The following is a 26710-nucleotide window of genomic DNA, read 5'->3' as shown; positions in this document are numbered from 1 at the left end:
TCTCCACTAAAACTACAAAAATTAGCTGGGCATGATGGCGCACGCCTATAATCCCAGCTACTCGGGGGGCTGAGGCAGGAGAATCACTTGAACCCGGAAGGCAGAGGTTGCAGTGAGCCGAGATTGATTTCACCACTGCACCCCAGTCTGGGCAAGAGAATGAGACTCTGTGTCAAAAACAAACTAACAAAAAAAAGTCTGAAGTCATATAGTAACGTGTTGACCCAGTGGCTCAAGGATTTGGGATTGGTAGAGCTGGGATTCTCTTGATTTTTCACTGTTTCTCACAAGATGGGTGCCCCAGTTCTAGTTACGTATCTTGTGTTTGTTTGTTTGTTGAGACGGAGTCCTGCTCTGTCGCCAGGCTGGAGTGCAGAGCCATAATCTCGGGTCACTTCATCCTCCACCTCCCAGAGGCGATTCTCCTGCCTCAGCCTCCCGAGTAGCTGGGATTACTGGGGCGCGCTACTACACCAAGCTAATTTTGTATTTTTAGTAGAGACAGGGTTTCACCATGTTGGCCAGTATGGTCTCAATCTCTTGACCTCATGATCCACCCACCTTGGACTCCCAAAGTGCTGGGATTACAGGTGTGAGCCACCCCACCCAGCCATATCTTTTATTTTTATTTCTATTTTTTTTTTTGAGATGGAGTCTCTCACCCTGTCACCCAGGCTGGAGTGCAATGGCACCTCTCAGCTCACTGCAACCTCCTGCTCCTGGGTTCAAGTGATTCTCCTGCCTCAGCCTCCCCAGTAGCTGGGATTACAGGTGCATGCCACAAAGTTCGGCTAATTTTTGTATTTTTTTTTTTTTTAGATGGAGTCTCCTTCTTTCACCCAGGCTGGAGTGCAGTGGCACAATCTCGGTTCACTGTAACCTCCACCTCCTGGGTTCAAGCAATTCTGCATCAGCCTCCCAAATAGCTGAGATTACAGGCACCCGCTTCCACACCGATCTAATTTTTGTATTATTTTTATTTTTATTTATTTATTTATTTTTTAGACGGAGTCTGGCTCTGTTTACCAGGCTGGACTGCAATGGCACAATCTCGGCTTACTGCAAACTCTGCCTCCCAGGTTCAAGTGATTCTCCTGCCTCAGCTTCCCAAGTAGCTGGGATTACAGGCACATGCTGCCAAGCCCCGCTAATTTTTGTATTTTTAGTAGAGATGGGTTTCACTATGTTGGCCAGGCTGGTCTCAAACTCCTGACCTCAGGTGATCCGCCCTCCTAGGCCTCCCAAAGTGCTGGGATTACAGGTATGAGCCACTGCGCCCGGCCCAGTTCTAGTCTACCTGGATATCATGTCTGTTTTGGGATACATACCACCTGGCTACTGCTTGCTGTAAGGTCGTTGGGAAAGTGAGTACAGGTGAGGCAGGCAAGGGAGAAGAGGGTTGGGAATGGGAATGGGGTTATTCAACCCATAGTCTGCCATATCAAACCCTGGACATAGAAATGCATCAGCTGGTACTTTGGGAGGCAGGAGGATCACTAGAGGTCTGGAGTTCAAGATCAGCCTGGCGAACGTGGTGAAACCCTATCTCTATTAAAAATACAAAAAAAAAAAAAAAATTAGCTGGGCATGATGGTGTGTATCTGTAGTCCCAGCTGTTTGGGAGGCTGAGGCAGGATAATCGCTTGAACCTGGGAAGCAGAGGTTGCAATGAGCCGAGATTATGCCACTGCACTCCAGCCTTGGTGGCAGAGCAAGACTCTGTCTCAAAAAAAAAAAAAAAAAAAAAAAGGATGTCTGTTTCCCAACAAAATTGGAGTACACATAGCGTAAGAGGTCTGAGGAAGGAGACTTTGGATGGCAAACATGAGAAATGATCGTGACTCTAGTGTCTTTCCTTTTAATTCTGCCAAAGTATTTTCTTTCTATGGAAAGCTCAGAATAAATCCTACTGACCTCTTACTGGTAATTGCCAGACTCTGTAGAAATTTAAGACATTTTCTTATTGGACCTCTTTTTTTGCATTTGACACTGTTGATTACTCCCCCCCTTCTGCAGCTCCTCACTTATTCATTAAAACTCCATTTCCTGGCCTGGATGGGTGGCTCACGCCTGTAATCCTAGCAATTTGGGAGGATGAGGTGGGTAGATTGCTTGAGCTCAGAAGTTCAAGACCAGCCTGGGCAACAGGGCAAAACCCTGTCTCTACCAAAAATACAAACATTAGCCAGCTGTGGTGGCTTGCACCTGTAGTCCCAGCTACTTGGGAAGTTGAGGTGGGAGGATCCCTGAGGCCGGCAGGCAGAGGTTGCAGTGAGCTGAGATCATGCCACTGCACTCCAGCCCGGGTAAGAGTGAGACCCTGTCTCAAAAACAAAAACAGGCTGGGCTCGGTGGCTCACACCTGTAATCCCAGCACTTTGGGAGGTTGAGGTGGGCAGATCACCTGAGGTTGGGAGTTCGAGACCAGCCTGGCCAACACGGAGAAACCCTGTCTCTGCTAAAAATACAAAACTAGCTGGGCATGGTGGTGGGTGCCTGTAATCCCAGCTACTTGGGAGGCTGAGGCAGGAGAATCGCTTGAACCCGGGAGGCGGGGGTTGCGGTGAGCCAAGATTGTGTCACTGCACTGCAGCCTGGACAACAAGAGTGAAACTCCGTCTCAAAAAAAAAAAACAAAAACAAAAACAAAAACTCTCCATTTCTCGGCCTGGCGTGGTGGCTCACACCAGCAATCCCAGCACCATCACTTTGGGAGGCTGAGGTAGGAGGATTGCTTGAGGCCAGGAGTTCAAGACCAGCATGGGCAACAAAGCAAGACCCTGTCTGAAACAAAAACAAACCAAAAAACTCTGTTCCCCTTGGTTCAGTGAAACTGAGCTCCCTTGGTTGTACTTGCATCTCTCTGATCATGTTATTTGTGCATTTGAGAGACCCTTTTTCCTTTCCCTGCCCCACATCTATGAACTGGACTGTGGCCAAATTCTGATTCAGTCTGCTCCCTTCTTTTTGTCATTTTTCTTGAACTGACTGCTCAGTTCAGGTATTTTCATTCTTAGTTCTACAATAAAGAAATTTAAGGTTGTTAATCTTCTTGTAAGTGGAGATTTGGCCCGTTCCCATAAGCTCTGTTATGTAGTGCTCTCCTTTTAGTAAATATCTAAATAGATTTTGCTTTCCTTGAATTTATTTTGTGATATGAATAATGCATAGTCTGCTTTCTTTTTGTTTGCAGTTGCCTGTTGTCTTTTCCTAAAGGTTATGTTTAATGTTTCTGCTCATTCATATGTTGCATACACTTGACTTAAATACATACGCTTGACTTCCATCTCCTACACATACTAACCCTCTTTACTTGCCATTAGTTTAAATGCCAGTGGCTGCACACCCAGGGATTTCTGAACTTGTGGCCCACTACTAAAAGCACTTTGAATGTCCTTGATATTCTTCATGTAAGAGATACTCCCGGCCAGGCACGGTGGCTTATGCCTGTAATCCTAGCACTTTGGGAGGCCGAGGCGGGTGGATCACCTGAGGTCAGGAGTTCAAGACCAGCCTGGCCAACACAGTGAAACCCCATCTCTACTAAAAAAAAAAATAAAAAATTAGCTGGATGTGGTTGCGGGGTCCTGTAATCCCAGATTACTAGGGAGGCCGAGGCAGGAGAATCGCTTGAACCTAGGAGGCAGAGGTTGCAGTGAGCTGAGATCGTGCTATTGCACTCCAACCTGGGCAACAAGAGAGAAACTCTGTCTCAAAAAAAAAAAAAAAAAGAGATACTCCCTTACAGGTGATGTATCTCCTGTAAGCGGATGAACTATCCCAACTGAATCAGGCAGGGTTCTTTGGTTGCAAGCAACAGAAAGCAGCCATGTTTAACTTAAGAAAAAATGATCTTTTCACAAGATGGCGCCGAAAGCGAAGAAGGAAGCTCCTGCCCCTCCTAAAGCTGAAGCCAAAGCGAAGGCTTTAAAGGCCAAGAAGGCAGTGTTGAAAGGTGTCCACAGCCACAAAAAAAAGAAGATCCGCACGTCACCCACCTTCCGGCGGCCCAAGACACTGCGACTCCGGAGGCAGCCCAAATATCCTCGGAAGAGCGCCCCCAGGAGAAACAAGCTTGACCACTATGCTATCATCAAGTTTCCGCTGACTACTGAGTCTGCCATGAAGAAGATAGAAGACAACAACACACTTGTGTTCATTGTGGATGTTAAAGCCAACAAGCACCAGATTAAACAGGCTGTGAAGAAGCTCTATGACATTGATGTGGCCAAGGTCAACACCCTGATTCGGCCTGATGGAGAGAAAAAGGCGTATGTTCGACTGGCTCCTGATTACGACGCTTTGGATGTTGCCAACAAAATTGGGATCATCTAAACTGAGTCCAGCTGCCTAATTCTAAATATATATATATATATCTTTTCAACATAAAAAAAAAAAAAGAAAAAATGATATGAGCTAGCTCACAGAAGAAAGGGAATGACTGAAGAACCAAATCTCCTATCACTTACAGGGGAACATGCAAATTTATTAAACATAGTGTAAAATGTCTTTCATTCCTTTCCCTTAGCAGACACTGTTCCAAGCACTAGGAAACCAGTGGAGAACATGATAAAAACAACCCCTGTTTTGAAGACATATATAGCTAGCACTGATCTGGATCCATGCCTATGGCCCAACAGCCTCTTTTCCTACCACATTTCAATGCATACACTAAATACAACAGGCATGCACCTCCCTGGTGCAGCAGGCTCTAATGTTTCCATACTTTGATCACGAAATTTTCTCTGTACTCATTATCCTTTCCTGCAAAGTCCTCCCTCACATCTTTGCTTGGTGACCTTCTACTCAGTCTTCAAAAATCAAACAAAACGTCACCACTATTACGAGATCAACAACCTCCGTCCCCCTTTTCCTTTTCAATTGAAAACTATTTTAGTTGTAGTCAAAGATGTTGGCTCATTAAGATTAAAATGTCGGCCGGGCGCGGTGGCTCAAGCCTGTAATCCCAGCACTTTGGGAGGCCGAGGCGGGCGGATCACAAGGTCAGGAGATCGAGACCACAGTGAAACCCCGTCTCTACTAAAAATACAAAAAATTAGCCGGGCGCAGTGGCGGGCGCCTGTAGTCCCAGCTACTCAGGAGGCTGAGGCAGGAGAATGGCGGGAACCCGGGAGGCGGAGCTTGCAGTGAGCCGAGATCACGCCACTGCACTCCAGCCTGGGCAACAGCGTGAGACTCCGTCTCAAAAAAAAAAAAAAAAAAAAAAAAAAAAAAAAAAAAGATTAAAATGTCGTTTTCATTATTAATAAAGTCTAAGTTGGAGAACATGGCTTATGTTTGAGACCAAATGACCTTATTAATATTTGATGCTATGCTGGGCACAGTGGCTCACGCCTATAATCCCAGCACTTTGGGAGGCTGATCTGGGAGGATCTCTGGAGCCCAGGAGTTCAAGACCAACCTGGGCAACATAGGAAACTGTCTCTACCAAAAAAAAAAAAAAAAAAAAATTACCTGGGCTTGGTGGCATATGCCTCAGTATTTGGAAAGCTACTCAGGAGACTGAAGTGGGAGGATCACTTAACCCAGGAGTTTTAAGACCAGCCTGGGGGGCCAGGTGCAGTGGCTCACGCCTATAATCCCAGCACTTTGGGAGGCCGAGCGGGCAGATCACAAGGTCAGGAGATTGAGACCATCCTGGCTAACACGGTGAAACTCTGCTCTACTAAAAATACAAAAAATTAGCCAGGCATGGTGGTGGGCGCCTGTAGTTCCAGATGCTTGGGAGGCTGAGGCAGGGGAATTGCTTGGACCTGGGAGGCAGAGGTTGCAGTGAGCCGAGATCAGCCACTGCACTCCAGCCTGGGCAACAGAGCCAGACTCCGTCTCAAAATAAAATAAAATAAAATAAACAAATAAAATAAGGCCAGGCACAGTGACTCTCACCTATTATCCAGAACTTTGGGAGGCCGAGGTGGGCGGATGACCTGAGGTTGGGAGTTGGAGACCAGCCCGACCAATGTGGAGAAACCTTGTCTCTACTAAAAATACACACACACAAAAATTAGCTGGGCATGGTGGTGCATGCCTGTAATCCCAGCTACTCAGGAGGCTGAGGCAGGAGAATCACTTGAACCCAGGAGGCAGAAGTTGAGGTGAGCCAAGATTGCACCATTGCAGTCCAACCTGGGCAACAAGAGCAAAACTCCATCTCAAAAAAAAAAAAAAATTAATTAATTAAAAAAAAAAAAAGATTTGGACATAGAATTAAGGGGACTAAAAAAAAATTAAATTTTATTATAGCTAATAAAGTATTATTTTAAAAGCATTTCAAATTATTTTTATCTTATTTTATCCATTAGCTATAGAAAAATTTTTTTTTTTTTTTTGAGACGGAGTCTCGCTCTGTCGCCCAGGCTGGAGTGCAGTGGCCGGATCTCAGCTCACTGCAAGCTCCGCCTCCCGGGTTTACGCCATTCTCCTGCCTCAGCCTCCCGAGCAGCTGGGACTACAGGCGCCCGCCACCTCGCCCGGCTAGTTTTTTTGTATTTTTTAGTAGAGACGGGGTTTCACCGGGTTAGCAAGGATGGTCTCGATCTCCTGACCTCGTGATCCGCCCGTCTTGGCCTCCCAAAGTGCTGGGATTACAGGCTTGAGCCACTGCGCCCGGCCAGAAAAATATTTTTGTTACCAGTGATATTTAATGAGTACAATGTGATTGAATGTATTTCATTATTCTAAGAATATTTTAAAATAATTTGTCATATAAAACTTTAAAGGTCTATTATTTTATTTTTTCTTGAGACAGAGTCTTGCTCTATCATCCAGGTTGGAGTGCAGTGGTGCAATTTCAGCTCACTGCAAACTCCACCTTCTGGGCTCAAGCAATTCTCATGCCTCAGCCTCCCAAGTAGCCAAGACTACAGGCGCCCACCACCATGCCCGGATAATTTTTGTATTTTTCTTAGCCATTGCACCCAACCCAGGTCTGTTCTAATTTCAGCTTTTGTGGATGCTTTGTTTGGAGACTGTTATACTAAAAAAGATGTTTCACAGTGACATGTAGATCCACGACTATATTAAAACTTGATATCCTCTTTCAATTTTAAATACTTACTATGCACAGCATTTTGTTGAAATCCAGTTAGTAAATTTTCATCTTCCTTTAATCAATTTTCCTTACAAACTATTTGGAAGATGTGACACTCCAATAGTTTTAAGAAATGGGTTAGGACCAGGCGTGGTGGCTCATGCCTGCAATCCCAGCACTTTGGGAGGCCATGGTGGACAAATTACTTGAGGCCAGGAGTTCGAGACCAGCCTGGCCAACATGGTGAAACCCCGTCTCTACTAAAAATACAAAAATTGAGGCCGGGCGCAGTGCCTCCTGTAATCCCAACACTGTAGGAGGTCAAGGCAGGTGGGTCACCTGAGGTCAGGAGTTCAAGACCAGCCTGGCTGGCATGGTGAAACCCTGTCTCTACTAAAAATACAAAAAAAAAATTAGCTGGGCGTGGTGGCAGGCACCTGTGATGCCAGCTACTCGGGAGGCTGAGGCAGGAGAATAACTTGAACCCGAGAGGCAGAGGTTGCAATGAGCCAAGATCGCACCATTGCACTCCAGCCTGGGCAACAAGAGTGAAACTCCATCTCAAAAAAAAAAAAAAAAAAAAAAAAAAAATATATATATATATATATATATATATATATACACACACAAAAATTAGTCAGGTGTCATGGCATGCACCTGCAGTCTCAGCTACTCGGGAGGCTGAGGCAGAAGAATGGCTTGAACTTGGGAGGCAGAGGCTGCAGTGAGCCAAGACCACACCACTACACTCCAGCCTGGGCGACAGAGTGAGACTCCATCTCAAAAAAAAAAAAAAAAAAAAAGGCCAGGAGTAGTGGCTCACACCTGTAATCCCAGCACTTTGCCCAGGAGTCGGAGATTGCAGTGAGCCGAGATCACGCCACTGCACTCCAGCCCGGGCAATAGAACAAGACTCCGTCTCAAAAAAAAAAAAGAAAGAAAAAAGAAAGAAATGGGTTAAAAACAACTCACTGAACCTCTTTATCTGGAAGATTGTTAAATGGTCAACTTTTTTTTTTCCATTTTCCATGTATGTATACACAAATTGTATAGGTGACTATCACTGGTTTTACAATCAAATCATGTAATTATAGAAAAAACTTTTTCAACATTATAAAATGCCTTTTTACATTTCTCTCTCCATTTACTTACATGGCTTTTTCCCAGCTTTATTGAGATATAATTGACAATTAGTTGCACGTGTTTAGAGTGTAAATTTTTTATTTTTTTTTTGAGACAGGGTCTTGCTCTATCACAAAGGCTGGAGTGCAGTGGCCTGATCGTGGCACACTGAAGTCCTGGACTCCTGGACTCAAGCAATCCTCCTGCCTCAGCCTCCTGAGTAGCTGGGACCACAGGCATGTGACATTACACCTGGCTAATTTTTTTTTTTTTTTTAAGGCTCCACCCGTGCTGGAGTGCCGTGGCATGATCTCAGCTCACTACAACCTCCACCTCCCGGGTTCAAGCAATTCTCCTGCCTCAGTCTCCCGAGTAGCTGGGACTACAGGTGCACGCCACCATGTCCACCTAATTTTTGTATTTTTAGTGGACACCGGGTTTCACCATGTTGGCCAGGATGGTCTCAATCTCTTGATCTCATGATCTGCCCACCTTGGCCTCCCAAAGTGCTGAGATTACAGGTGTGAGCCACTGTGCCCGGTCTGTTTTTTGTATTTTAGTAGAGATGGGGTTTTACCACCTTGCCTAGACTGGTCTTGAACTCCTGACCTCAGGCAATCCGCCTGCTTTGGCCTCCCAAAGTGCTAGAATCACAGGCATGAGCCACCGTGCCTGGCCGCACCTGGCTAATTTTTATATTTCTTTTGTAAAGACAGTGTTTCACCTCGTTGCCCAGGCTGGTCTCGAACCTCTGGGCTTAAGTGATCCTCCCACCTCAGCCTCCCAAAGTGCTGGGATTATAGGTTTGAGCCACCATGCCCAGCAGTAGTGTACGATTTGATTAGTTTTAACATTTCCCCCTACCTGTGAAACCATCAACACAATCAGGATAATGAACGCATCCATTGCCCCCCCCCAAAATATTTCATACTCCTTTGTAATACATTTCCTGACCCTCTCTCAGGTCCAGGCAATCATTGATCTCCTATATACTTTATATACATACAAAGGAACAGATCAGAATATGTACCAGGTTCATGTAAGGTTGTGCCAAAGAAAAACAAAGGTAAATGCTAAGCCCTGTATGTGCTGTTGTCCCTTCTTCCAAACTAACCAATTATATAAGCCACTACTCCCCTAAAGGAGGTTCTTCCATGTGAATACATGAAGCCTGGGATAAAGAGGTTTCTTCCAGTGATGCTGTGCCCTCATTCTGGTAGAGTCAGTTACTCCGCTGGGCTCCCATGTTATAAACACCTCTGTAACAAAATGAAGAAAACATTACTCAGCAACATTCCTGGAGGACTGGAAAAGGATAGGTTGAGACTGCTTTCCATCAGAGAAGTCACCGACTCCTTTCTCTTGGATATGTCACTGACCTAAGATTGCCCTCAAAGTAAAAAGATGCATCTCAGTTAAGTAATAATAATTTTAATACTAGTCATAGCAATTACTTTTTGTTGAGTGCCTGTAATATGCCAGGTCCATACACTTTTGTAAAGTAATCTCATTAATTGCATTTGACATTTTACTAATTGACTGCAAATAATTCTGCGTGTTTGTTGATCCATAGGTTCACTCTAATCTTGGAGTCATACACTCATTTGTCTACAGGGGTTGGGCTCTAGTGAAGTGGGCTGGGTTTAACAGTGTATTGGAATTGATATTGACCTTCTGGGGGTCAGGTGATAACAGGAAGGGATAGAGACTGAAGACCAACTGGCCAGTGTCTGCGATACTAGGGCAGCTGCTACTGAATCCCAGTTGATTTTTGACTCAGTTTATTGTCACTGAATCTTGTAAGTTTTCCCAGAAAAGTCAGAAATGCCTTTTCATATATTCCTAATTTTTACATTTTGTATTCTCTTCAAAACATTTTAACTGGGCCAGCATGGTGGCTCATGCCTATAAACCCAGCACTTTGGGAGGCCAAGACAGGTGGATCACCTGAGGTCAGAAGTTCAAGACCAGCCTGGCCAACATGGTGAAACCCTGTCTCTACCAAAAATACAAAAATTAGCTGGGCATGATGGCAGGTGCCTGTAATCCCAGCTACTTGGGAGGCTGGGGCAGGAGAATTGTTAGAACCTGGGAGGTGGAGGTTGCAGCAAGCTGAGATCACACCACTGCACTCCAGCCTGGGCAAATGAGTGAGACTCCATCTCAAAAAAGAAAAAAAAAAAAATTAGCCAGGCATGGTGGCATGAGCCTATAATCCCAGCTAATAGGGAGGCTGAGGCAGGAGAATAACTTGAACCCAGGAGGCAGAGATTGCAGTGAGCTGAGATCATGCCACTGCACTCCAGCCTGGGCGACAGAGCAAGACTCTGTCTCAAAACAATAAACAAACAAACAAACAAACATTTAAAGAAGAAAAGATGACTGGCTGCAGAGCTCATGCCTGTAATCGCAGCACTTTGGATGCCCAAAGCTGGAAGATCACTTGAGGTCAGAAGACCAGCCCGGCCAACATGGAGAAACCATCTCTACTAAAAACACAAAAAATTAACCAGGCATGGTGGTGCATACCTGTAGCCCTAGCCACTCGGCAGGCTAAGGCATGAGAATCGTTTGAGCCCAGGAGGCAGGGGTTGCAGTGAGCAAAGATCCTGCCACTGCACTCCAAACTGGGTGACAGAGCAAGAACCTGTCTCAAAAGAAAAAGAAAGAAGAGGGAAAGGGAGAGGAAGAGAGGGGAGGGGGGAGGAGCGGGGGAGGGGGATGGGGAGAGGGAGAAGATAAAAGATAAAATTAATGTTATTTGGTCAGAAAAGCTTAACCCACTTTGTCCTTGAGGAAAAAAAGTATAACAGAAATAAGGATGGGGTGGACTGCATAGGTTTGTACGTGTGTGTGCATGTGTGTGTTTTGAGACAGAGTTTTGCCCTGTCGCATAGGCTGGAGTACAATGGCGTGATCTTAGCTCACAGCAACCTCTGCTTCCCAGGCTAAAGTGATTCTCCTGCCTCAGACTACTGAGTAACTGGGACTACAGGCATCCACCACGCCCGGCTAATTTTTTTGCATTTTTAGTAGAGACGAGGTTTCATCATATTGGCCAGGCTGGTCTTGAACTCTTGACCTCAAGCCATCCACCTGCCTCGGCCTCCCAAAGTGCTGGGATTACAGGCATGAGCCACCAAGCCGGGTTACACACTTTTTGTGGAATGTGATTTCTTTTCTTTTCTTTCTTTCTTTCTTTTTTTTTTTTTTGAGACAGAGTCTCACTCTGTTGCCCAGGCTGGAGTGCAATGGTACCATCTCAGCTCACTGCAACCTTCGCCCTCCCAGTTCAAGCGATTCTCCTGCCTCAGCCTCTCGAGTAGCTGGGACTACAGGTGCATGCCACCAGCGCCACCATGCCCAGCTAATTTTTGGTTTTTTTTTTTTAGTAGAGACAGGGTTTCACCATGTTGGCCAGGATGGTCTTGATCTCTTGACCTCGTGATCCAGATGCCTTGGCCTCCCAAAGTGCTGGGATTACAGGCGTGAGCCACTTCACATGACCAGAACGTGATTTATTTGTTACTCAGTTTGCACACTTTTAAGTCTATCATTCTGTACTCAACTGCTGGATTTCCCTATAGGAAACTGGGTACTAGTTGAGGATGACAAATTATATGAAAAATGCTCAAATGAAAACATAGGCTGAAGGCCGAGTGCGGTGGCTCACACCTGTAATCCCAACACTTTGGGAGGCTGAGGCGGGTGGATCACTTGAGGTCAGGAGTTCGAGACCAGCCTGAAGCCCCATCTCTACTAAAAATATGGAAATTAGCCTGGTGAGCTGGGTGCGGTGGCTCATGCCTGCAATCCCAGCACTTTGGGAGGCCGAGGTGGGCAGATCACGAGGTCAGGAGTTCAAGACCAGCCTGGCCAATATGGTGAAATCCCATCTCTACTAAAAATACAAAAATTAGCCGGGTGTGGTGGCATGTGCCTGTAGTCCCAGCTATTCTGGAGGCTGAGGCAGAAGAATTGCTTGAACCCGGGAGGCAGAGGTTGCAGTGAGCCGAGATCACGTCACTGCACTGCAGCCTGGGTAACAGAGAAAGCCTCCATCAAAAAACAAAACAAAACAAAACAAAAAACACCTGAGGTCAGGAGTTCAGGAATTCCAGACCAGTCTGACCAACATAGTGAAACCCCGTCTCTACTAAAAATAGAAAAAAAAAAAAAAATAGCCGGCCGTGGTGGTGTGTGCCTATAATCCCAGCTACTTGGGAGACTGAGGCAGGGGAATTGCTTGAACCAGGGTGGTGGAGGTTGCAGTGAGCCAAGATCGCGCCACTGCACTCCAGCCCGGGTGACAGAGCAAGACTCCTTCTCAAAAAAAAAAAAAGAAAGAAAGAAAATTAGCCGGGTGTGGTGGTGTACGCCTGTAGTCCCAGCTACATAACAGGCTGAGGCAGGAGAACCACTTGAACCCAGGAGGCAGAGGCTGCAGTGAGCCGAGATCATTCCACTGCACTCCAGCTTGGGTGACAGACAGAGCAAGACTCCTTTTTTTTTTTTTTTTTTTTTCCTAAGACGGAGTTTTGCTCTGTCTCCCAGGCTGGAGTGTAGTGGAACAATCTCGGCTCACTGCAAACTCCGCTTCCCGGGTTCACGCTATTCGCCTGCCTCAGCCTCCCGAGTGGCTGGGACTACAGATGCCCGCCACCACGCCCGACTAATTTTTTGTATTTTTAGTAGAGACGGGATTTCACCGTGTTAGCCAGCATGGTCTCAATCACCTGACCTCATGATCTGCCCGCCTCGGCCTCCCAAAGTACTGGGATTACAGGCTTGAGCCACCGCGGCCGGCCCAAGACTCCTTTTTTTTTTTTTTTTAAAAAAAAAAAGAAAGAAAGAAAAAGAAAGAAAGAAAGAAAAGAAAAGAAAAGAAAAGAAAAGAAAAGAAAAGAAAAGAAAAGAAAAGAAAAGAAAAGAAAAAAAGAAAAAGAATAGATAGGCTGAGCTCCAGCTAAATAAGGCAATCAGATCTCCTCTGGGCTTCCCTACATGTTCCCAGCTATAGTCATTTCTGGGACCAGTTCCTAGCATGGGACCAGAGGAGAAATGTATTTGTTGCAGTCCTTCCACCTATACGGTGCACTCTCACTGGAATTTTGCATTTTAAGGCCAGAGAGAGAGAGAGAGAAGGTAGGAATGGAGGAAGGGAATGGGAACAGGGGAAAGAGAGGGAGGCTTAGATTCTCAGGCTCAAATAATGTCAGAGCAAAAAGGGACATTAGACAGCAGTTTAGTTCAATTTTTAAAAATCTTATATTTCTTTACATTACAAAATTAACATACACTTGTGGAAATGGACTGCTAAAAATAGAAATAGACATTCCTCCCTCTCCTGTCTTCATTGCAGATAGAAAAACAAGCTCTCAGAAGGAAGTGACTATGCAATGTCATCTAGTTAATGAATGTAAGGGAAGTCTTCATGGAGGCAGACAATGGGATTGAACAGGGTTGTTTCCTGCAAAAAGAGAAGTTGCAGTGTTGAGAAGTTTTATTCAGTTATCCATGTTTATAGCCAGGAAGAGATTGAAAGGAAAATAAAAACACTAGGGCAGCCGGGCGCGTTGGCTCACGCTTGTAATACCAGCACTTCAGGAGACCGAGGCGGGCAGATCACTTGAGATCAGGAGTTCAAGACCAGCCTGGCCAACGTGGTGAAACCCTGTCTCTACTAAAAATATAAAAATTACCCAGGCGTGGTGATGGGCGCCTGTAATCCCAGCTACTCAGGAGACTGAGGCAGGAAAATTGCTTGAATCCAGGAGGTGGAGGTTGCAGTGAGCTGAGACCGCAGCACTGCACTCCAGCCTGGGAGACAGAGCAAGACCCGAGCTCCTCCGCAAAAAAAAAAAAAAAAAAAAAAAAAAATTCTGGCCAGATGTGGTGGCTCTCACACCTGTAATCCCATCCCTTCGGGAGGCCAAAGCAGGTGGATCATTTGAGACTGGGAGTTCAAGACCAGTCTGGGCAACTGGACAACATAGGGAAACTTAAAATACAAAAACTTAGGCGGCTCTGGTGGTGTGGGCCTGTGGTGCTAGCTACTTGGGAGGCTGAGGTGGGAGGATCACTTGAGCCTGGAAGGCAGAGGTTGCAGTGAGCCAAGATTGTGCCAGTGCAGTCCAGCCTGGGTGATAGAGGGAGACCCCATCTCTACAAAAAGAATTTTTTTTGTTGTTTGTTTTGAGTTGGGGTCTCTCTATGTTGCCCAGGCTGGTCTTGAATTCTTGGGCTCAAGCAATCCTACTGCCTTGGTCCCCCAAAGTGCTGAGATTACAAGGCATGAGCCACCACACCCAGCCTGCTTTATTATTTAAGCCTTATCTCACCCTGGGAGGGAGGTATAGTTATTGGCATATTTGAAATAAGGAAACTGAGGCTCAGAGGGCTAATTAATTTGTTCAAAGTTACACTGCTAGAAAAGTTGAGTAATTAGAACTCAGGTCTTTCTGACTCCTAATCCCATAGGGCACTTGTGTGTAAATTTAAAACAGGTGACCCTACTTCTGGGCACTTGAAGCCCTGCACCAGAGTTTATGAACATAGTAAACATGGGCAGTACATTCCAGTCCAAGCCCATGGCTCTTTTTTTTTTTTTTTTTACAGTCTTGCTCTGTTGCCCAGAATGTGATCTCGACTCACTGCAACCTCCACCTCCCAGGTTCAAATGATCCTCCCATCTCAGCCTCCTGAGTAGTTGGGACTTTAGGCATGTGCCATCACTCCCAGCTAATTTTTGTAGTTTTTTGGTAGAGGTGGGGTTTTGCCATGTTGGCCAGGCTGATTTTCTTAGTCCTACCTGTGCCATTAAGGACCACAGAGCACATTTTAAAAATACACTTCCCCAAGACAGTTCTTCAACTATTGGAAAACAGTAAGTATATCTTCCCAGATACTCTCCAGGCTAAATGTCCTCCTGACCTCTATTTATCCCTCAAAGATCACCACTGCAAGTTCCTAGAAACAGTCTCATTCATTCAACATGTTTATCAAGCATATCACATGGACCAGGTCCTTTGAAAAGGACTGGGAATACATAAGATAAATAAGACAGTCCCAGCAGTTAAGGGGTTATTATCTAATGGGAATGACAAACAGAGATGCTCCTAAGCCGTTGCACTGGCCCTAGTAGAAGGTGTGTAAATATAGCAGGGGTCTAAAGAGGAGACAGTCAGCTCCACTCAGGAGCTCAGGAGGGCTTCATAGAGGAGGTGGGATTTCTGCCCCTCTAGGTCCATGCACGGATCCCTTTATCTTCCTTTTCATTCAATGACTTTACCTCCTTCTGCCTTCTTTTCTTGGCATTTCTCTAACACATCCTGTTGGAGTGTTATGTTTCAGGAAAAAATTTAAAAATATATTCATCTGCCACCTTAGAAATGTTTTCATAAGAAGAAAATCTAGCAGCTTGTGACAAGAATGACTATTTCAGCACATAAAGTCTGAAATAATTTTACCAGCTCCCATTCTTCTTATAGTCCCTCCAACCTGGCTTCCTCTCTTTGTCATTTTTTTTTCTTTTTCTTCGTCTTTCTTTCAGTCTTTTTCTCACGCTCCCTTTCGAGGCATTTTGACATTCTCATAGTTGCTCCTCACAACATAGCTTCTTCACAAACTCAGAGTGGTTAGGTGACTTGGCAGAGGGCACAAGCTGGGAAGTGGCAGAAACAGGATTTGAACCCAATTCTGATAAAATATTCACTCACATTCAGTTACAGGAAAACAGGTTGCAGGGTTTCTACCTGACCCTTTGTTTATCCAGGAAGGCATACTCGAAAAGACAATCATTTCTATCAAATGCCAAAACTCAGGCCAAACTCCCCCATCTAGTTGCCTTCTATTCTTCCTGAATAAAATACCTACTCTTAACTGTGCCTAATCCATTTTTGCTAAACGTGCACATATCCAACTATTCAGTCATCACCTTTACATTAAAAAGTTGTCTTCTCAAAATGTTCTGAGCAGGTACATTTGTCAAAGTCCTTTACATTTTCTAATTTTTTAAATTTAAATATTTTTTTAGAGATAGGGTCTTGTTTGTTGCCTAGGCTGGACTGCAGTGGTTATTCACAGGTGCAATCATAATACACTATAGCCTCAAACTCCTGGACTCAAGTGATCCTTCCGCCTCAGCCTCTTGAGTAACTGGGACTACAGGCATGTGCCACTGTGCCCAGCTTCAAAGTCCTTTGTCTTATCTTGGACAGATGCAGTGTGATATAGTAAACATGATGTTTTCTAAACTTCAGTAATTTGCATACCACTTTCATAATTTTTTTACTCCATTATTGTACTGACTATTCCCTCCCCCTTTTTTTTTTCCAGACAGGGTCTCACATTGTCACCCAGGCTGGAGAGCAGTGGCATGATCACAGCTTACTGCAAACTCGACCATCCGAGCTCAGGTGATCCTCCCACCTCAGCCTCCTGAGTAGCTGGGACTACAGTCACGTGCCACCACACCTGGCTAATTTTTTGTATTTTTTGTAAAGATGGGGTTTGCCATGTTGCCCTGGTTGGTCTCGAACTTCTGGGCTCAAGCAATCCACCTGGTTTGGGCTCCCAAAGTGCTAGGATTATAGGTATGAGCTACTGCACCTGGCCTCTACTTTTTAAAAATGTGTGTGTGTGTATATATATATAATATGTACGTATAGTATAATAGTACGTATATATACGTCTATATATAATATATACATGTGTATATAGATGTGTGTGTGTGTGTGTGTATATATATATATATTTTTTTTTTTTGAGACGGAGTCTTGCTCTGTCGCCCAGGCTGGAGTGCAGTGGCCAGATCTCAGCTCACTGCAAGCTCCGCCTCCCAGGTTTATGCCATTCTCCTGCCTCAGCCTCCCGAGTAGCTGGGACTAGAGGTGCCCGCCACCTCGCCCGGCTAGTTTTTTGTATTTTTTAGTAGAGATGGGGTTTCACCGTGCACCATGTTAGCCAGGATGGTCTCGATCTCCTGACCTCGTGATCCGCCCGTCTTGGCCTCCCAAAGTGCTGGGATTACAGGCTTGAGCCACGGCGCCCGGCCTATATATATATATATTTTTTTTGTAGGGGGGACGGAGTTTCACTCTTGTTGCCCAGGCTGGAGGGCAATGGCGCAATCTCAGCTCACTGCAACCTTTGCCTCCTGCGTTCAAGCAATTCTCCTGGCTTGGCCTCCCGAGTAGCTCGGATTACAGGCATGTGCCACCATGCCTGGTTCATTTTGTATTTTTAGTAGAGACAGAGTTTCTCAATGTTGGTCAGGCTGGTCTTAAACTCCCAACCTCAGGTGATCCGCCCACCTCGGCCTCCCAAAGTGCTGGGATTATAGGCGTGAGCCACCACACCTGGCCTAAAAAAATTTTTATTTTAATTCATTCACTTTTTTTTTTTTTTTTGAGACAGTCTTGCTCTGTCGCCCAGGCTGGAGTACAGTGGCACACTCTCGGTTTACTGTAACCTCCGCCTCCTGGGTTCAAGTGAGCATATCTGGCTAATTTTTGTATTTTTAGTAGAGATGGGGTTTCACCATGTTGGCCAGACTGGTGTCGAACTCCTGACCTCAAGTGATCCTCCCGCCTCAGCCTCCCAAAGTGCTGGGATTACAGGTGTAAGCCACCATGCCCAGCCCATTCGTCTTTTTATCTTAAAATTTAAATAAAACTTTTGACCACTATATAATACCCTTATCTATAAAATCAGAGCTTGATGTACTTTTTATATATTTTCTAAACTAAAATAAATGCAAATTGCACTTATACTCAATAAATTTATACGAGTTGAAAATAGAAATGCAGGCCGGGCGCAGTGGCTCATGCCTGTAATCCCAACACTTCGGGAGGCTGAGGCGGGTGAACCACGAGGTCAAGAGATTAAGACCATCATGGCCAACAAGGTGAAATCCCGTCCCTACTAAAAATACAAAAATTAGCTGGGCGTGGTGGCATGTGCCTGTAATCCCAGCTACTAGGGAGGCTGAGGCAGAAGAATCACTTGAACCCGGGAGGCAGAGGTTGCAGTGAGCTGAGATCGCGCTACTACACTCCAGCCTGGTGACAGAGCCAGACTCCATTGCAAAAAAGAAAAAAAAAAATAGAAATGCACAATTATTTGTATATGTAAAAGTTTGTTGTTCACTACTTAAAATAATCTCAGGATTATTGCAGTGCCACTGATTTGCTATGTGACCACAGGCAGGTCACCACCTTCCAACTCTGGTTCTCAGCTTCCAAATCTGGAAAACGAGGTAGTTGAATTGAAAGATCTCGGCCGGGCGCGGTGGCTCAAGCCTGTAATCCCAGCACTTTGGGAGGCCGAGGCGGGCGGATCACGAGGTCAGGAGATCGAGAACATCCTGGCTGACACGGTGAAACCCCGTCTCTACTAAAAAATACAAAAAACTAGCCGGGCGATGTGACGGGCGCCTGTAGTCCCAGCTACTGGGGAGGCTGAGGCAGGAGAATGGCGTGAACCCGGGAGGCGGAGCTTGCAGTGAGCTGAGATCCGGCCACTGCACTCCAGCCTGGGCGGCAGAGCGAGACTCCCTCTCAAAAAAAAAAAAAAAAAGAAAGATCTCTAAGTCCCCTTCCAGTTGTTATAATTCTGAGTAGCTCCAGTCATTTTTAATATTGTTTTGAGGCTTTCCCTAGCTTTTAATCCCAGAGGACAGCCCTGTTGCTATTGCAGTTCAGTCAGATACAGTGAGTATTTACAGAATGAGGAGAAGAATTTTCTTTGTGCCTATGCTCAAGGAAAAAAGATCAGGCAAGTCTTCCAAGATGGGATTCATGGTGCGCCAGAGGGCAGCTCGGGCAAAATTGTGGGCTTGATGTTATTGTAGAAAATCAGATGTTGTCACTGTGGTTATAGATATTGCCATTTCTTAAGTTTTATTCCCTCTGGACTATAAAGTAAACTCTTTGAAGGCAGCGGTTGAAATCCTCACAGTGTGTTAATGCAATAGTGTCTTAGTAAATGTTTGAAAATGGAAACAGAAGAGAAAGGAGAAAAGGGAGAAGAGAGAAAAGGGAGGGAAAGGAGAGACGAGAAGGAGTGGGGCTGAAGGGCTTACCCTTTTATTCCTCAGAATAAACTAAATTATTTTGGTTTATTACAAGAGTGATACCTAGTTAAAAAGGGATTCTGTCGCTATTTCTGCTGTCTTATTTTTCAAGAATGCATTATTTCACGTGGTAAGAAACTGCATGTAGGATCTTTTTCTAGTCTTTTCACCACAGTTAAAACTATTTTGAGGCTGGGTGCGGTGGCTCACGCCGGTAATCCCAACACTTTGGGAGGCCGAGGAGGGTGGATCACTTGAGGTCAGGAGTTGGAGACAAGCTGGCCATCATGGCGAAACGCCATCTCTAATAAAAAACAAAAATTAGCCTGGCTCGTGGTGGGTGCCTATAGTCCTAGCTACTCAGGAGGCTGAGGCAGGAGAATTGCCTGAACCTGGGAGCCAGAGGTTGCAGTGGGCTGAGATTGCGCCACTGTACTCCAGCCTGAGCAATAGACTGAGACTCTGTCTCAAAAAAAAAAAAAAAGACTATTTTGAGATTTCCCTCAAGTGTCTTTGATCTATTATACATAAATACATCCTATTTAAATGATTCAAATGCAATATTAATTATTATACTTTACATTAATCCATTTATTTGTTGGAAAAATACTTCTGAGCCTCTACTATATGTCAGGAACCATGCTAGGTATTGTTGAGAATATAATGATGAACAAGATATGGTTCATAAGTTCAAAGTTAGCCAGGCACAGTGGCTCACACCTATAAATCCCAGCACTTTGAGAGGCCAAGGTAGGCAGATCACTTGAGGTTAGGAGTTTAAGACCAGCCTGACTAACATGGTGAAACCCCTTCTCTACCAAAAATACAAAAATTAGCTGGGCGACATTGCACACGCTTGTAATCCTAGCTACTGGGGGGCTGAGGCAGGAGAATCGCTTCAACCCAGTAGGCAGAGGTTGCAGTGAGCAGAGATCGCACCACCACACTCGAGCCTGGGTGACAGAGTGAGACTCCATCTCAAAAAACAAACCAAACAAAAAAAAAGTTCAAGTCTTCATAGTCTATTTTGGGAGACAGACAGGTAAATTAGAATAGACCCTTGACATTTGTGAATTACTATTCATTGTTTCAGCTACTCACAAACAGCCTCAAAGATCCAAGACATGAATTTAATTGTAATGAGAATAATTATACTGATATTGTGAGTTGCTGAGAGGATTAACTGAGATTATGCATTTTTAAACACCTAGTATGAATTTGAATCAAGAGCAATGTAAGAATTTCATGCAGGAGGGAATCACTTGGCTAGCCAAGCCAAACATAGGGTGAGCAACTGGAATGGGTTGCAGGGAGGAGGGAAGAATATCCCGTTCTCCAAATCTGGAGGAGGGAAAATATTTCTTGCAACCAATAAAAATATGGTAGATTATTTTAAAAACCTGAAAAAAATGAAAAAGGAAGAGCATGAGCATGCTGGTGTAATTCCAGTGAAGATCACTCATCCTGCCATCTCTGTATGGGTGATATTATCCTTCTCTGTCTACACAAATATAGTTGTTCATATCAATACTTGCACAGCTTTGAATCACTTAGAACACAAATTTATGACTTTAGCTGTCTATCTTTGTATGCTGATGATATTATTTGAAAACATCAGAAGAAAAGTTTTTTCTTTTTTTTTGGAGACAGAGTCACTCCGCCACCCAGGCTGGAGTGCAGTGGTGCGATCAAGACTTACTCCAACCTCCACCTCCTGGGTTCAAGCAATCCTGGTGCCTCCAAGAATTCCAAGAATTTCCACATAGAATTTCCTTGTTTCCCTCTGCACTCATCTTAAACAAATCTGCCTTTTTCTCACGTGGCAAACCTTCAGATATATGGAAACACTTCCCATGTCCTGTCCCTTTCCCTCAGATCCTTCCTCCTCCAAGACAGTGGCCTCCATCCTTTCAGCCAGTTGTCATGAACATGACTCCTGGATTTTCTCTTTCAATTTGGTCTTACACCAGAAGTTTCATCCCAGCTCGAAGCTAGGGATAAATTAATCCACTTTAACAAAGGCAGGACCTAATTTCAGGTGCTGTCTGGACTCCACTCTGACTAAACTAAAGTCTTGTGCATTACTTTGTTTAATTCTCCTGCAATTAAAAGTCTTACAAAATAGATGGGGGAAGAAAGAGACACATAAAAAGTAAAATACCATCCCCAAAACTGTCACTTGACATCCACAAAATGTTACCTCCCCTGAGTTTTTACATTCATAGCTCTTTGCATAGTGGAGTTTTGCCTTTTGGTTGCAGCTGCAGGCTGCTTTCCCGCTTCACTTGGGAGTTGAACATCCAGGTCCCATTCCTCTATTTCTCCTTTCTCAAAGTCTTGGGTCCCTCTGATAGAATTACTACTCAGTAACTTTCCACTGGGCTCACACTTTCTACCCTGCAGGGTCAGTGGGAGTTTTTACAGAAGATTCAGCCTCCAGCTCAGGCCTCAAATCTCTAGTTAAGCCCCCCACCCACCTTTGGATTCAGCCTATCTTTCTGCTTCTAGATTCCCTGCCTTCACATATTTTATGAATATATACACCCACCCATGTAACCACCACACAGATCACGATACAGGATATTTATAGCTCCCCAGAAGGCTCCCTTCTGCCTCCAGTCAATACCTACCCCCTCAATAATAGCCACTATTCTGGTTAGTTTTGACTGCGTCTGAACTTCTGAGAAGTGGAATTATCCAGTTTGTACTCTTTTGTGGCTGGCTGCTTTCTTTCACCATCACGCCCGAGAGATTCATCCATGTTGTGTGTAGTAGTGCTTTCTTCTTTTTTATTGCTCTGTCCACTGTGGCAAGGGAGTCAATATAATTTCAGTGTGAGTCCAATATGTAGCCAAGATTGAGAGCCATGGCTAGAGTCAGACAAAACAGGGTTGGAATTCTATCTTCAAAACTACTGGATCTGGATTTGCCCCTGAAATGTCCACTATTAGGTGGTCTTTGAGCTCAACCAGACATTTACCCTCAATACCATAGGCTTTACTTGGCATCAGATTACTCAGAAGGATTCAAGACATGACACGCTGTGCCAGCAGAACAGCCTCTGGCACTTCTCTTCAGCAGAGTTCTTGTAGCTATCCAGTGACTAGTCTTCTTTGGCCCCCCAGGTGACAGCTCAGGTGCAAAGAAACAGGAGCATATTCACAGGTGTGGTGACAACCTTAGTTTAGATATGCCCTGTCCCGCCGGGCACAGTGGCTCATGCCTGTAATCCCAGCATTTTGGGAGGCCAAGGAGGGCAGAGGTTAGGAGTTCAAGAACAGCCTGGCCAACATGGCGAAATCCTGTCTCTACTAAAAATACAAAAAAGTTAGCTGGGCCTGGTGGCATGCGCCTGTAGTCCCAGCTACTCAGAAGCCTGAGGCACCAGAATCGCTTGAACCCGGGAGGCGGAGGTTGCAGTGAGCCGAGATCACATCACTGCACTCCAGTCTGGGCGACAAGGCTAGACTCCGTTAAAAAAAAAAAGAAGAAGAAGAAGAAGAAAAAGAAGAAAGGAAAGACCCTTAATTATACTTTTCTTTTCTTTTTTTGAGACAGAGTCTTGTTTTGTCGCCCAGATTGTTGTACAGTGGCACTATCTTGGCTCACTGCAACCTCCGCCTCCTGGGTTGAAGCGATTCTCCTGCCTCAGACTCTCAAGTAGTTGGGATTACAGGCGCTCGCCACCACGCCCGGCTAATTTTTTTATTTATAGTAAAGACGGGGTTTCACCATGTTGGCCAGGCTGGTCTTGAACTCCTGACCTCAGGTGATCTGCCCACTTCGACCTCCCAAAGTGCTGGGATTACAGGCGTGAGCCACCGTGCCTGGCAATTATACTTTTTTTAACTGACACATTGACCTGTATAGACCATTAACCAACAAGATTATTCCTGAAAACGTCCCTGTTCCTTGAACCAAAAAACAGCATTTGGCACATGAAGATGCTGAATTAATGTTTGTCAATTAGTGAATTAATGACAAATAACAACATTAGCAGGTTACATTCAACCAAAACAAAATCAAACCAATCAAAGCTATTTGATTACTCTGTTACCTTCAGCAAGTCTTAATTTCTAGAAATCCCTGCTACTTCTTTTATAAAATGGGAATAATTGTGCTTCTTATGAGGATTAAATGAAATAATGTATGTAAAGACACTACAAAGAGCTGCACTTAAACCTTACTCTTATTTATGGAGAAGGGAGGCCTAGAGAGAGGGTGGGACTTGTAGTGGCATGACATAGGATGGCATGACTGTTCAGATCTCCTAACTCTCAGTCCAGAGCCTTTTCCACAATGCCATGTGGCCTCATCATCCAAGTTGTCTTGCCCAGTTAATGTTTAGAAATATCGAACGAATTGGGATTTTTGTCCAGGAAAGAAAATGTGTATGAAGGTCTACTTTGCATTGTGGACCTGGTATTAAGGGTGTTCCTGGTGTTAAGGGTAAAATCAAGATTTTTCTCATGGGCATAAGAAACAGTGAAAAATGGCCGGGCGTGGTAGCTCAGGCCTACAATCCCAGCATTGTGGGAGGCCGAGGCGGGTGGATTGCCTGAGCTCAGAAGTTCGAGACCAGCCTGGGCAACACGGTGAAACCCCGTCTCTACTAAAATACAAAAAAAAAAAATTAGCCGGATGTAGTGGCATGCGCCTGTAGTCCCAGCTACTTGGGAGGCTGAGGCAGGACAATTGCTTGAACTCAGGAGGCAGAGGTTGCAGTGAGCCGAGATTGCGCCACTGCACTCCAGCCTGGGTGACAGAGCGAGACTCTATCTTAAAAAAAAAAAAAAAGAAAGAAAAAGTGAAAATTATGTTCCCAGTTTACTGCTGATTAGCAGACATAGGGCAAATAGAACCTCTAAGCAGGCCAGGCGCGGTAGCTAATGCCTGTGATCCCAGCACTTTGGGAGGCCGAGGCAGGCAGATCACCTGAGGTCGCGAGTTCAAGACCAGCCTGACCAACATGGAGAAACCTCGTCTCTACTAAAAATACAAAATTAGCCGGGCATGGTGGCACATGCCTCTAATCCCAGCTACTCAAGAGGCTGAGCCAAGAGAATTGCTTGAACCTGGGAGGCGGAGGTTGCGGTGAGCCGAGATCACGCCATTGCACTCCAGCCTGGGCAACAAGAGTGAAACTCTGTCTCAAAAAAAAAAAAAGCAAAAAAAACCCAGAACCTCTAAGCATTCATTCTTCAAGGCTCTGTTTCCTTTTTCCTTCCCAACAGCCTCTGCAGGGAGGGGGATGTGAAAAGCAATATGATCAGAATGTAATGAAGGAATAAATCTCACTGGGAGTCAAATACCATTGTTAAAAAAAAAAAAAAAAAAAAAAAGACACCATGGGCAGAAGCCCAAAAATCAGAGGCTTCCCCCAGTGTTCTTTGAATCCATTTTTTAAGCTGTTAAAAACACCCTTAAAATAAACCTGCCATCTTGTGAGGACAGGAAGAAGGTTACCCGTCTTCCCGCCACCATCTGCAGACTGGCTCAGCTTTAGGCTTCTTTGAGCCACACTCCCCCGCCCCCAGCCTGTTCTTTATAACATGTCAGGGTGGGGTTGATTGTAGTCTCTTTCCCTAACTTAGCAAAATTCAGTCACAATTAAAATTTGACGTGAACCAAGGAGAGACTACAGAGATAGTAGTTTACAGTGCATTTTATTCTTGCAATTTGACATCTTCTAATAATTTCTGACACTCTGCTTGGCCCACTTGTGTTTATCAGTCTGAATTTGGATCAGATCAGTTGAAACCTTCATCTAGGATGAAAGCTCAATCTGTTGCTGGGGTAATGGCTCAGGGTATGGTTGGGACCAGGGTTCACCCTGCAGTTGTGATTAGGGCTCAGTGTGTAGGGCTAAGAGCATAGTCTGTGATTAGGGTAGAGACCAGTCTGTGATTAGCATTAGGGCTTAGTCTGGGCTGGAGTCAGGTCTCAGCCTGTGGCAGAGATCAGAATTGTGTGTGGTGAGCTCTAGGATTCAATCAGGTAATAACAGTATACGGCTCTATTCCAGGAAAGAAAGGGCAGGAAGTGTTGGTCAGGAGTTCAAAGTCCATAAGGGTCTGTCAGACCGGAAGACTGAGCAGATGGGAAACCAAGGAACCCAGAGGGGTTTAAAATAGTGACCCCTACCAAAATGGCAGAAGTTAAAAGGACTGACAATAGCAAGAGTCTGTGAGGATGTGGAGCAACTGGAACTTTCTTGTGTGTAGAGACAAAGTCTCACTCTGTTGCCCAGGCTGGAGTGCAGTGGCACGATCATAGCTCACTGCAGCCTCGAACGCTTGAGTTCAAGTGATCCTCCTGCCTCAGTCTTCCAAAGTGCTGGAACTACAAGCATGAGCCACTATACCTGGCCCAACAATTGAAACTTTTTTTACATTACTAGTGGGAGTATAAATTGTATAACTACACTGGACAACTGCTTGGCAGTACAAAGTTAAATATACATATCTATGCCCTATGACTCAGCACTTTCAATCCTGGAATGAACAAATAACTACTACATACAACAACATGGATAAATCTCACAAAATAGTGTCAAGCAAAAGAAACCAGACATGAACAAGTAGTCACCATATGATTCCATTTATACGAAATTAAAAAACAGGCAAAATTAATTCATGATGATAGGAATCAGAAGAGTAGTTACATTTAGGGGGTATGGACTGGAGGGGGCCTGAGGGAGCCTTCTGGAGAGATGGTATGCTCTATATCTTTTTTTTTTTTTTTTTTTGAAACGTAGTTTCACTCTTGTTGCCCAGGCTGGAGTGCAATGGCGCAATATCTGCTCAAAGCAACCTCTGCCTCCTGGGTTCAAGTGATCCTCCTGCCTCAACCTCCTGAGTAGCTGGGATTTCAGGCATGCGCCACCATGCCTGGCTGATTTTTTTTGTATTTTTAGTAGAGATGGAGTTTCTCCATGTTGGTCAGTCTAGTCTCGAACTCCTGACCTCAGGTGATCCACGTGCCTCAGCCTTCCAAAGTGCTGGGATTACAGGTGTGAGCCACCGTGCCTGACCAGTATGGTCTATATCTTGATCCAGATCATGGTTACACAGGTGAACATTTATAAAAATTCACTGAGCTGAATATTTAATGTTTGTTGAGGAGTTAAGTCCACAGTCATGACTTTTCTGCTATGGCAATTGTGATGTTACTGTCATGGCTTGTTGATTGGGGGTGTGGCCCTGGAAGTACTGGGCTTGCAAGGGTAGAGTCCTTGAAGCAACCGTACGGGGCAATGATGTAGTATTAAAAGCCATGGACAGCTGGGCATGGTGACTCACACCTGTAATCCCAGCACTTTGGGAGGCCCAAGTGGGCGGATCACATGAGGTCGGGAGTTTGAGACCAACCTGGCCAACATGGCGAAACCTGGTCTGTACTTCAAAAATACAAAAATTAGCCGGGTGTGGTGGTGCCCATCTATAGTCCCAGCTACTAAGGGG

The 26710-nt window shown here is 44.9% G+C and overlaps 1 protein-coding gene across 1 annotated transcript; it reads left to right on the top strand.

Annotated features, from left to right (window-relative positions):
- The first annotated feature begins 3859 nt into the window (after window positions 1-3859).
- Window positions 3860-4379, top strand: LOC139358165 (large ribosomal subunit protein uL23). Its single transcript, XM_071078008.1, has one exon. The coding sequence runs from the start codon at window positions 3865-3867 to the stop codon at window positions 4333-4335; it is 471 nt and encodes a 156-aa protein (XP_070934109.1). The 5' UTR covers window positions 3860-3864; the 3' UTR covers window positions 4336-4379.
- Window positions 4380-26710: the final 22331 nt, after the last annotated feature.

The sequence above is a fragment of the Macaca nemestrina genome, chromosome 14 (genome assembly GCF_043159975.1).
Source record: "Macaca nemestrina isolate mMacNem1 chromosome 14, mMacNem.hap1, whole genome shotgun sequence".
NCBI classification, from domain to species: Eukaryota; Metazoa; Chordata; class Mammalia; order Primates; family Cercopithecidae; genus Macaca; species Macaca nemestrina.
Note: the sequence above shows the minus strand (reverse complement) of the source record. Positions and strands in the feature narration are given on the sequence as shown.